Below are 12,220 nucleotides of genomic sequence, written 5' to 3'. Positions count from 1 at the left end.
ATGGTCCTGGGTGGTCTGGGGCCCAGTGTCCCCACACAGTCCTCAAGAGAGGTGGTGCAGGTCTGCACCAGGGGTAGGTGGCCAGGGCCTGTTCTCATACCCCTGACCTTGCATTGGTCCCTCCCTCACCCCTAGCTGGCACAGTGCTGTGGGTCCCCCGGAGGGTCCCCTGACCGCTGTCAGCCAAGTGATGGACAGACATGCAGCCTCAAGTCCCCAGTGTGACTGCAGTATTCTGCTCTCAGAGAGAGCTTGGGGGGAACCCCCAGCATGCCTTTCTGTCACAACTTGGGCCACCAGCAGCTGCTTGCTTTCCTGTCGCTCCAACCTGTCGGCTGCCTGGGCAGGCATCTGTTATCTTGTTTGCTGCCCTGGCCAAGGAACCTGCACCACCCCAGCTGGTGTAGACACCCGGCTCATTGAGACCAGAGGCTGGCACTCCAGTCCTGCGTCCCCTGCTGGCCCCAGAATGCAACTCTGGGTTGTCAGAACCCCTGTAAAGCTCATCAAAGGCATGTAAGGGGGGAGCCTCTGCTTCGTGCACAGCTGAACCCTGCTTCCCAGGAGGAAGGCTTGGCCTGGGCACCCCCTGCCATCCCTGACCAGGTGGACGGAGGTAGCCAACACCTTCCCCACATGGGGTCCCCTTAACGGAAGCTTAGACTTAAGGCGGGGTGTGGCCGGGAGAAGCAGGGCTGGCGAGGGTGACCCTCCCTGTGGCTATGTGTGATCTGAGCCGCTCAACACCACAGCAGCTGTCACCTCTCCTCCCTCGGGGACGGCAGGGATAAAGCCAACTCACCCACGAATGGGTAGGTCACCTCCTAGCTCCGGCACTTGCAAGACATGCACCTGACCTAGGGACCGGCTCTTATGAAGCCTCTCACTCCACTCCTGGCAGCTCTAGGTTGAGAAAGGTGACCCCAGCAGGTCAGGAACACCCCCTCCTAACCCCCCAACCCAGGGCAGGAGGGACTGCCAGGCAGAAGCATGTAGGGAGAAAACCACACCTTGAACCAGGTCAGCCTTGTATGCGGACTTAGCAACAAACAGATGGGACAGCGCTGTCGCAGGGCACAAGGCTGCCCTCAGACACCAGGCACCATACACACGGGGCTGGGCCATGGGCAAGGTGCACCCTCAGAGAAACACGACGTTCTCAGGAAAGACAAGACAGAGCGGCTCAGGGCTAGAGAATAAGTTTATACACTGCCTCGTTAGGTCCAGGGGCCGGTACACATGGCCAGGCGGGCGATCCTGGTGCTTCAATTCATTTACAAGCATTGGATTCCACGCCGGCTCCCGCGCCCGCAGGCTTCCCCGATAGGCCAGCAATCTCAATAATGCTTTATTAAAGGGCAGATTCATATGTAGCTCTTGGGGAAGTTTTTACAAATATCAAAGGAACTAATCCAGCATTCTATATAAAACTCTGCACACCTCGGGAAGGTCCGTGAAGCAGGACAAAGTGCTCTTTACACAGGGATCCAGTCGGTTCAAGTATCTGCTCCAGAGGGAGGACGCCCTAAGCGGTCTACATACGTCACCATGGCTCTCAAGAGGCACCCAGTGGGCTTGAGGGCAGGGTGGCCTTGCCAGCGTCCACCCCCACAGCACCCCCAGCTCCAGAAGTGGTGCCACACGGGGCCTGGACCTCTGTAGGGTGAGAGAGGCAGGGTCTTGAGCTGGCTGTACTCACCAGGCTCCCTGTGGGAAGACCCCACCCTGCTGCCTCCTGGAGCCTGCGACAGCCCAGGGGCGGGACCCTCCACCCACAGACGAAGGCTGGGGTACTGTGCCCCCTTGTAGAGGTGATCACCTGCCCTCAGGCTGACCCTGCTCCCTGCCACCTGAGAACACTCTTTCGACTCAGCCTGCCACAGGGCCTCTGCGCTTCTTTAGGGAGCACTCCAGAAATCCACCTGGCCCTCCCTCCCGCCTCAGTGCGGCCTTCTCTGACCCCACCTAACATCACAACCACCTGAGACTCCCAGCACAGGCCCTCTCGGCTCTGTGGCCACAAGGGTGCCTGGCATGGTCAGCACCCAGGTCCCAGCCCGTCTGAGGATGCAGCAGGGCGGGAGCCACTTCCAGTCACAAGCCCTCCTGGCGGCCCCATCCCCTCCCTGTTGAGGTTCACCTCCTGTGCCCACCTCACCAGTGCCTTCTGCTGTCTAGAGCCCTTCTCACCCGCAGCATCTGGGACGTCCACGATCACACAGTCGCCCTCCTCCTCTTCCTCCTCCTCCGTGTCTGCCTGGAAGCCGTCCATGTCCTCAGCACCAACCTGGACAGGCAGGGTGCATAGCTGTCAGCACTGCAGGTGGCAGTCACACTGGTGCCGGGGGGCCTCTGGGAGTGTGACCCCTCCCTCCCACCCCCAACACAGCCCAACATCCTAAACCCAATTTGGAAACGAACTGTCCAAATGTGAGAGGTTTATCAGAGAGGCCGCAGCCAGATAACCTTGGGGGTTCCCTCAAATCAAATGGACTCAGATTTCCCAAACAGCCGTCACTGCCACCTACGGAATCGTCTCCAGTCAGTGGCGGGCATCTGACAGTGGTCCCATCAGATTACAACTGTATTTTTATTTAATATGTATGTATATATTTTGAGGCACAGTCTTGCCATATCACCCAGGCTGGAGTAGAGTGGTACCAGCTTGGCTCACTACGACCTCCACCTCCCAGGTTCAAGCGATTCTCCTGTGTTAGCCCCCCACCCCGAGCAGTGGGGATTGCAGGCGCCCACTACCATACCTGGCTAATTTTTGTATTTTTGGTAAAGACTGTGTGTGTGTGGGGGTGTTTCCATGCTGCTGCCAGGCTGGTCTTGAACTCCTGACTCTGTCGGCCTCACCCTCCCAAAGTGCTGGGATTACAGGTGTGAGCGACCGCACCTGGCCACAACTATATTTTTGCTGTGCCTTTTCTTTTCTTTTTTTTTTTTTTGAGATGGAGTTTCACTCTTGTTGCCCAGGCTGGAGTGCAATGGCGCGATCCTGGCTCACCGCAACCTCCGCCTCCTGGGTTCAGGCAATTCTCCTGAGTAGCTGGGATTACAGGCACGCGCCACCATGCCCAGCTAATTTTTTGTATTTTTAGTAGAGACGGGGTTTCACCATGTTGACCAGGATGGTCTCGATCTCTTGACCTCGTGATCCACCCGCCCGGCCTCCCAAAGTGCTGGGATTACAGGCTTGAGCCACCGTGCCCGGCCCTTGCTGTGCCTTTTCTACGTTTAGAGACAAATACCACTGGGTTACAAGTGCCTGCAGGACTGAGCATAGGTTCGCAGCCCAAGAACACCGGGCTGAACCATGCGGCCCAGGCGTGCAGCAGGCTGTCTCCAGGGTGTGTAAGAACAACCCAGTGCATCCGCACAACCACAACACTGCCTGAGGACACCTCTCTCAGAATGCATCCCTGACGTGAAGCTAAGACTGCGACTTGTGAATTATTGCTAAATCAAAACAAAGGGATTCTGGATTTCTGGCTCAGTTTGAAAAACCGACAGAGTATGCATTTTCCTCTGAATTAACTTACATATTTTTAAAGAGACAGGGTCTCGCTCTGTGGCCCAGGCTAGAATGCAGTAGCATGATCAGGGTTCACTGCGGCCTGGACCTCACAGGCTCAAGCAATCCTCCCACCTCAGCCTCTTGAGTAGCTGGGCATACTCAAGGCGTAAGCCACAATGCCCGGCTAATATTGTCATTTTTAGGAGAGACAGGGTCTCATTTTCTTCCTGGGCTGGCCTCCAATCCCTGGCCTCAGGCAATCCTGCCTCACCTTCCCAAAGTGCTGGGACTACAGGCATGAGCCAACATGCCCAGCTAATATTTTCTTTTTTTTTTTCTTTTAAATTAATTTTTTTTTTAATTTTTTATTGCATTTTAGGTTTGGGGGTACATGTGCAGAACATGCAAGACAGTTGCATAGGTACACACATGGCAGTGTGTTTTGCTTTCTTTCTCCCCTTAGTTTTTTTATTTTTATTTTTTTTAAAGAATGGGGTCTCACTATATTGCCTAGGCAGGTCTCGAACTCCTGGGCTCAAGCTATCCTCCCACCTCTGCCTCCCTAAGAGCTGGGATTACAGGCATGAGCCACAGCGCCAGGCAATATTTTCATTTTTAGGAGAGACAGGATCTCATGTTCTTCCTGGGCTGGCCTCCAATTTCTGGCCTCAAGCAATCCTCCTGCTTCACCTCCCCAAAGTGCTGGGACTACAGGTGTGAGCCACTGTGCCCAACCAATTTATTATTATTTTTTTCTTTGAGACGGAGTTTCGCTGTTGTTACCCAGGCTGGAGTGCAATGACACGACCTCATCTCACTGCCACCCCCGCCTCCTGGGTTCAAGCAATTCTCCTGCCTCAAGCCTCCTAAATAGCTAGGATTACAGGCACGCACCACCACACCCAGCTAATTTTGTATCTTTAGTAGAGACAGGGTTTCACCATGTTGGCCAGGCTGCTCTCAAACTCCTGACTTCAGGTGATCTGCCCACCTCGGCCTCCCAAAGTGCTGGGATTACAGGCGTGAGCCACTGCGCCCGGCCCTATTTTGGAGATAGTCTCACTCTGTCCCCCAGGCTGAAGTGCAGTTGCGTCATCTTGGCTCACTGCAACCTCCACCACCCGGGTTCAAGCTATTCTTCTGTCTCAGACTCCCAAGTAGCTGGGTCTACAGGCGCACACCACCACACCTGACTAATTTTTGTATTTTTAGTAGACAGGGTTTCACCATATTTGCCAGGCTGGTTTCAAACTCCTGACCTTGTGATCTACCCGCCTTGGCCTCCTTAAGTGCTGAGATTACAGGCATGAGCCACTGTGCTCAGCCAGTTTATTATTTTAAATAACGTGCTGAGAACTCAATACGCCAATGTCTCTTGTTTGCCCATCTCCCCCAGTGCAGTGCCCGCTCCCTTGGCATAGGGCTGTCCCTTCATCTGATTTGCACTCAGACCAGTTCTGCCAGCTAGGATACTAACCATCATCTGAGAAAAGGGGAAAAAGTCAGGGACGCAGGGAGGAAGGGGAAGGACTTGGACTGAGGGTCTGCGTTTCCACTTAGATTTTTTTTTTATTTGGAGACTGGTCTTATTCCGTTACTCAGGCTGGAGCACAGCGATGCAGTCACAGCTCACTGTAGCCTGAACCTTCTGGGCTTAAGAGATTCTCACACCTCAGCCTCTGGAGTAGCTGGGACCACAGGTGTGCACCGCCATGCCTGGCTTATTTTTTTTTTATTTTTAGTAGAGACAAGGGTCTCACTACGTTGCCCAGGCTGGTCTCAACCTCCTGGGCTCAAGCCGACGCCCTGGCCTCAAGCCAACCTCCTACCTCAGACTCCTGAAGTGCTGGGATTACAGGTGTGAGCCACCACACCTGAACCCAGTGAGATTCCTGAGCTGTTGGCATTTGCTTTCACCAGAGGAGACAGAAAGTCAGGATGTATGAAGCGGAGGCCTGACTCCCACCACGAGCCTCCACGTCAGTGCTCACTCTCTCTGCGCGAACAAAAACCCATCCCAGGAAGGAGAACCACACTCGTTTCAGAAGGAGGCGAGGCCTCACAACTCCAGGCATTCTTCCTCTACATAAACCTCCGTTCACCGAGAAAACCAACTGCACAGCAACACAACGGCCAGAGCACAGCACCTGGCCACGCCGACTGGCTTCCAATCGTCACCATGCGTTCCCAGGTAGGGGCTCCCCAGGCAGCATGGGCTGATCCTGTGAGGACACAGGAGGACCTTTTTTTAAAATATAAAAGAAACAGGGTATTGCCCTGTCACCTAGGCTGGGGTGCAGTGGTGCGATCACAGCTAACTGCAGCCTCGAACTCCTGGCCTCAAGTTATCCTCCTGCCTCAGCCTTCCAAAGTGCTGGGATTACAGGTATGAGCCACGGAGCCCAGCCTAGGGCCATTTGCAACTACCTTTTTGAAAGAATAGTTAAGCAAAGAAGGGTAGACTCTGCTGAGGAGTGACACTGGGGTGTTAAACAAAAGGAACAAGCCAGTTTGTTCGGAGCCATCTCAAGTCACTGGGACCTCCCTCCACAGAGGAGACGCACTGACACACGAGGCTTTTTTTGGATCCGCAATTTTTCAGCGCAGTCCCCACTCTCACCCTCCAGGCTCAAGACAGGCTTTAACACATGACACCAAGTCCCACTGTGCCAAGAGCTGCCAGCAGCTTGCTTCACAGGATAGCTGTCATCTCATGGGCAGCACTGCAAGTGCTAAACACAGACACGGGGGAGCGACGACTATGGAAAATGGGAGTTGGGAAAACGTTTAGCAACTACATGGGATGAAGAGATGGTGTCACTCGGCCAAGCGTGGTGGCTCACGCCTGTAATCCAAACACTTTGGAGGCCAAGGTGGGCAGATCACCTGAGGTCGGGAGTTCAAGACCAGTCTGACCAATATGGTGAAGCCCTACCTTTATAAAAAAAGAAAAGAAGACGGTGTCACTAACATCCATTCCCCCAGCCCCGCTTTTTTTTTTTTTTTTTTTTTGAGACGGAGCCTCACTCTGTTGCCCAGGCTGGAGTACAATGGCATGACCTGGGCTCAACTGCAATTTCCACCTCCCGGGTTCAAGTGATTCTCCTGCCTCAGCCTCCCAAGTAGCTGGGATTAGAGGCATGCACCACCAATGTTCAGCTAATTTTTGTATTTTTAGTAGAGACGGGGTTTCACCATGTGGGCCAGACTGGTCTTGAATACCTGGCCTCAAGCCTGCCTCATTCTCCCAAAGTGCTGGGATTACAAGTGTGAGTGACGGCACCCAGCCATCTATGCCTCTTTAGTTTTATTCTGCACATAATCTGTTCTGTTGGCAAGGGCAAACACACCCTTCCTTGTATTTTAAACATTTTAAATAAAATTGAGCCCCAAAGAGTTGAGGTGTCCTAGGGCCTCACAGATAATGGCACTTTATCCCACTAGCTCAGAATGTCTCATGAATATCTCCTTTAAGCTCTAAATGAAAAGATTACTCCCTGGCTCAGGTCTGTAATCCCAGTACTTTGGGAGCCCAAGGTAGGTGGATTGCTTGAGCCCGTGAGTTCAAAGACCAGCCTGGGCAACAAAGCAGGACTCAATGTCTACAAAAAATAAAAAACCAAAAACTCTCCACACACGAACATGGATGAAGCTGGAAACCATTATCCTTAGCAAACTAATGCAATAACAGAAAAGCAAGTATCACATGTTCTCATTTCTAAGAACACATGGACACAAAGAGGGAAAAACAGACACAGGGCCTCCTTGAGGGTGGAGGGAGAGGCTCAGAAAAAACATCATCATAACTGGTAAATAATCTATATACCAACCCTTGTAACATAAGTTTGCCAACCTGCACATGTACCCCTGAACCCAAAATAATAAAAACTAAAAACTCAGAATGGGGCTGGGTGTCAGAAATCTGTAATCTCAGAGTTTCAGGAGGCTGAGGCAGGAGGATGGCCTGAGGTCAGGAGGTTGAGACTGCAGTGAGCTATGACTGCACCACGGCACTCCTGCCTGGGCAACAGGGCAAGACTCTGTTTCTAATTTAAAAACAAAACAAGGGGTGAGCATGGTGGCTCACGCCTGTAATCCCAGCACTTTGGGAGGCCAAGGTGGGCAAATCATGAGGTCAGGAGTTCGAGACCAGCCTGACCAACATGATGAAACGTCATCTCTACTAAAAATTCAAAAATTACCCAGTGTGGTGGTGCACGCCTGTAATCCCAGCTACTCAGGAGGCTGAGGCAGGAGAATTGCTTGAACCTGGGAGGCAGAGGTTGCAGTGAGAAGAGATTATGCCGCTGTACTCCAGCCTGGGCAACAGAGTAAGACTCAGTCTCAAAAAAAAAAAAAAAAAAAAAAGATGAAAACTCTCAAATTGGGAAAAAAGTGTAACCCAATAAAAAACATGGGTGTACACCATTTGCAGATGAATAGCCACTCCTCCCCATGGGTGCAGAAGCATCAGTCAGCAACTTGATTAAATGCCAGGAGGCTGGACAGAAGATCACTTGAGCCCAGGAGCTGGGAGACCAGCATGGGCAACAAACTGTCTCTACAAAATATTTAAAGATTAGCCGAGTGTGGCGGCACGCACCTGTATTCCCAGCTCCTAAAGTACAGGTGAGAGCATCACTTGAGCCCAGGAGTGGAGGCTGCAGTGAGCTATGACTGCACCACTGAACTCCAGCCTGGGTAACAGTGAGACTCTGCCTCAAAATAACCCAACAACGCCAGGGGACATGTCCCATCTGGGCTCTTGTGCTTCCTGAGCCCCTCCCCACACAGGTTCTGAACAGTGCCAGGCCCTGCTCCCCAGGGAAGTTTATGTCCCAAACTGCAGGAGGTTCAGGGATGTGGGTGAAGCACCAAGCTGGGCCTGGGTCTCTATTCCTTCAGGTGTGGCCTTTGTGCGTCCACTGCACGGCTGAGCCCCAGGAGCCCTCACCTGTGCCACAGCAGCAGAGGCCACCAATCGCGCATGTGGCCACCACTGCCATGCATTTGCAGGTGAGACGTTGCATTTTGCTGACTCCGAGACCCACTCTAGTTAAACTGGGTGCACCCCTCTTTCCTGGTAGTTAGAGACGATAGCCAGGTACTCGCCACCCTCGAAGCACAGAAACTCAAATCTGATGCTGGACACGTGGGGCTCAGGGTGCCATGTTCCCAGTGAGGAAACACGGGTTCCACATGTTGACAGGGAGCAAGAGCAGTGCTTGGGAGGACCTAGGGCAGGGCACTGCATCCCAGCTGGGAGTGCAGCTGCCACATCAAACCAGCGGAGGAGGGTGGGGGAGGGGGCTGGTCCAAGCCCTGCGCTGCTGCCTGGAGGATGAGGCCCCAAAGGAATGTCTGAGGGACACGGGCTCTCAGGGGAGGGCTGATCAGCAAAAGCACTGGAGCACTGCTTGCACAGTGTCACAGGCAGAGGGACCTTCCCGCCCCGATCATTTCCAGACTGGGGAGCTCCAGGTGTCACTGCAGGTGACAAGGGAAAGGCGCTGCTCAGACACGGCTTCAACAAGGAACACAGCCAGCTAAGCTTCGTGTGGGGCTGCCTGGGGCCCAGCTCCCAGGCACTGGGCTCCCCACGATGCCACGCCACCTCCACAGAGCCAGGAAAGCTGTGTACACAACACGCTGTGCAGGGACAAAGGCTCTAGGGAGTGCCAGCAACAGCTCCAGTGACAGCTCCAGACCCTCTGGGATGCTCTGAAGGCCTCTCCTGCTATGAGAGTCAAGGGAGGCTCACAGCGTGTCAAGGTCCACGCCTGTGTGCCGCCAGCAGGGAGATGGCTGGACGTCATCTCAGGAGTCATTACTACTAACAACCACTTTTTTTTTTGAAACGGAATCTCGTGCTGTCGCCCAGGCCAGAGTGCAATGGCGCCATCTCGGCTCCCTGCAACCTCCGCCTCCTGGGTTCAAGCAATTCTCCTGCCTCAGCCTCCCAAGTACCTGAGATTACAGGCACTCGCCACCATGCCCGGCTAATTTCTGTATTTTTAGTAGAGATGGGCTTTCACCATGTTGGCCAGGCTGGTTTCAAATGCCTGACCTCAGGTAATCCACCCTCCTCAGCCTCCCAAAGTGCTGGGATTACAGGCATGAGCCACTGTCACCGGCCAACAACCACCTTTAACATCAGAGAAGAGGATCCAAGTTGGAGCTGGGGATTGACCACTGTCTTGCTCCTTGTCCCAAGTCTTTGAAAACCTGTAACTCCATCAGATCGTGGCCTGGAAGGCCCAAGGTTCACAAGGACAAACAGGTTTGTGCTAAGAGTAGATATTGGAAATGAAACTCAGGGGGCCAGGCACAGCGGCTCACAGCTATAATCCCAGTGCTTTGGGAGCCAAAGCAGGGGGATTGCCTAAGGCCGGGAGTTGGAGACCAGCATGGGCAACATGGTGAGACCGCCTCTACAGAAAATTAGCTAGGTGCAGTGACATGTGTCTATAGTCTCGCTCAGCTACTCAGGGGGCTGAGGTGGGAGGACTGCCTGAGCCTGGGGAGGTCAAGGCCGCAGTGACTGGTGACCATGCCACTGAACTACAGCCTGGGCAACACAGTAAGACCTAAGACTCAAAAAAAAAAGAGAAACTCATTTATGTACACTGTGTGGTAAGGACAGAAAGTCTGCATGAACACTAATAAGGCTGATCCTGCCGGGCGTGGTGGCTCACGCCTGTAATCCCAGCACTTTGGGAGGCTGAGGCAGGCGGATCACAAGATCAGGAGTTCAAGACCAGCCTGACCAACATGGAGAAACCCTGTCTCTACTAAAAATATAAAAAATTAGCCGGGTATGGTGGCACATGCCTGTAATGCCTGCTACTCGGGAGGCTGAGGTTGCGATGAGCTGAGATTGTGCCATTGCACTCCAGCCTCGGCAACAAGAGCGAAACTCCGTCTTAAAAAAATAATAATAATTGAAAAAAAAAAATAAGGTGATCCATGGCTGGGGTGGGTGCCAGGGGTCACTGGCTCTCTGAGCACCACAGTTTCTTCCTAAGACCAGGCAGTGCCCCGTCATACACCCCACAGCTCCGTGCACTTGTGCCTCTGAGGCACCCGTGAGGCTGTAATCACAGAGCACTCATTCTCCTCACAGGCTCTTGCCTGTGCCTCACTTCGGGTGGTCTGCACGTCCCTGTGTCTGTACAACTCATCAGAGTGCCTGGCGCACATGAAGTCTTTAATAACTGCGACTGAATGCAAAATTAAAGAATCCATGAACGAAAATAAGAACGCCACCACGTGGGATATTATGCAGTGTGGAAGGTAACATAAGCTATGAAGCCGCAGACGGACAAGGGGGACCATCGATGCGTACTGCCAAGTGAAAGGAGCCACACGAGGTGGCATTCCAGCTACGGGGCAATCTGAAAAGGCCAAACCAAAGATACAGACAGGTCGGTGATTTCCAGAAGACTGGATGGGCAGAGCACAGGGGACTTTCAGGGCAGAGAGGCTGCTCTGTTCAGAATAATACAAGTGGATGCAAAGCATCCAACATTTGTTCAAATCACAGATCCCTCAACACCAGGAACAAACCCTAGTGGAGACTGCAGACTCTGAGAGGTTGTGATAAATCAGAGAAGGTGCGTTTTGTCTATTTATTTTTAGAAACAGGGTCTCGTTCTCTCGCCCAGGCTGCAATCCAGTTGTATGATCATAGCTTACTGCAGCCTCAATCTCTGAGGCTCCAGCAATCCTCCCACCTCAGCCTCTCAAGCAGCTGAGCCTACAGTTACATGCCACCACTTGGATAATTATAAACTTTTATTTTTGTAGAGGTGGGGTTTTGCCGTGTTGTCCAGGCTAGTATCCAACTCCTGGGCTCAAGTGATCTTCCCACCTCGGCTTCCAAAAGGGCTGAAACTACAGGGATGAGCCACAGTGCCCAGCCTAAGGTGCACTCATTGTGCACTGCTCTGGAAGGTGATGTTGGTAATGGGGGTGGTTTGGCTTTGTTTTGGTGAACAAAGTGTATGGGAACTATCTGTACCTGCCACTCAATTTTGCTGTGACCCTAAAACTACTCTAAGAGTAAAGTTATTTAAAAGACACAAAAGCAACAAGAGTGGTGGCTCATGCCTTGTTGGGAACATCACGAGGTCAAGAGATCGAGACCTTCCTGGCCAACATGGTGAAACCCCTTCTCTCCTAAAAAATACAAAAATAAGCTGGGCGTGGTGGCGCATGCCTGTAGTCCCAGGTACTGGAGAGGCTGAGGCAGGAGAATCACTTGAACCTGAGAGGCAGAGTACGCAGTGAGTCGAGATGGCACCACTCTACTCCAGCCTGGAGACAGAGCGAGACTGTCTCCAAAACAACCAACGAACCAACACCGGACGCAGCGGCTCACACCTGTAATCCAAGCACTTTGGGAGGCTCAGGTGGGTGGATCACAAGGTCAGGAGTACAAAACCAGCCTAACGTGGCGAAACCCCATCTCTACTAAAAATACAAAAATTTGCCGGGTGTGGTGGTCCATGACTGTGGTCCCAGCTACCCAGGAGGCTGAGGCAAGAAAATCACTTGAACTCAGGAGGCAGAGGTTCCAGTGAGCTGAGATCATGCCACTGCACTCCAGCCTAAGCGAAAGAGCAAGACTCCCTCTCAAAATAAAAAAAAAACAGCCAACCACCAAACACAAAAGCCCTGTGGGGCTGCCGACCTGCC

General features: G+C 52.8%; 1 protein-coding gene across 13 annotated transcripts in view; it reads right to left on the bottom strand.

Annotated features, from left to right (window-relative positions):
• Window positions 1–1,183: 1,183 nt before the first annotated feature.
• The window catches only part of CHAF1A (chromatin assembly factor 1 subunit A), a 41,134-nt gene continuing 30,097 nt past the window's right edge, over window positions 1,184–12,220 (bottom strand). For 7 of the 13 annotated variants that reach the window (XM_078361578.1, XM_078361580.1, XM_008987012.5 and 4 more), the window contains 2 exons: window positions 2,154–2,287; window positions 1,184–1,656 (listed from right to left, as the gene is read on the bottom strand). In XM_078361578.1, coding sequence (XP_078217704.1) covers window positions 1,497–1,656; window positions 2,154–2,287 — 294 coding nt within the window. In that variant the 3' untranslated portion in view covers window positions 1,184–1,496. The remainder of the gene's footprint in view (window positions 1,657–2,153; window positions 2,288–12,220) is intronic. The other 6 variants (XM_078361583.1, XM_002761599.6, XM_078361584.1 and 3 more) reach the window with 1 other exon arrangement.

The sequence above is a fragment of the Callithrix jacchus genome, chromosome 22, assembly GCF_049354715.1.
Source record: "Callithrix jacchus isolate 240 chromosome 22, calJac240_pri, whole genome shotgun sequence".
Lineage (NCBI taxonomy): Eukaryota > Metazoa > Chordata > Mammalia > Primates > Cebidae > Callithrix > Callithrix jacchus.
The sequence above is the reverse complement of the archived record's forward strand: the minus strand, read 5'-3'. Positions and strand labels throughout refer to the sequence as shown.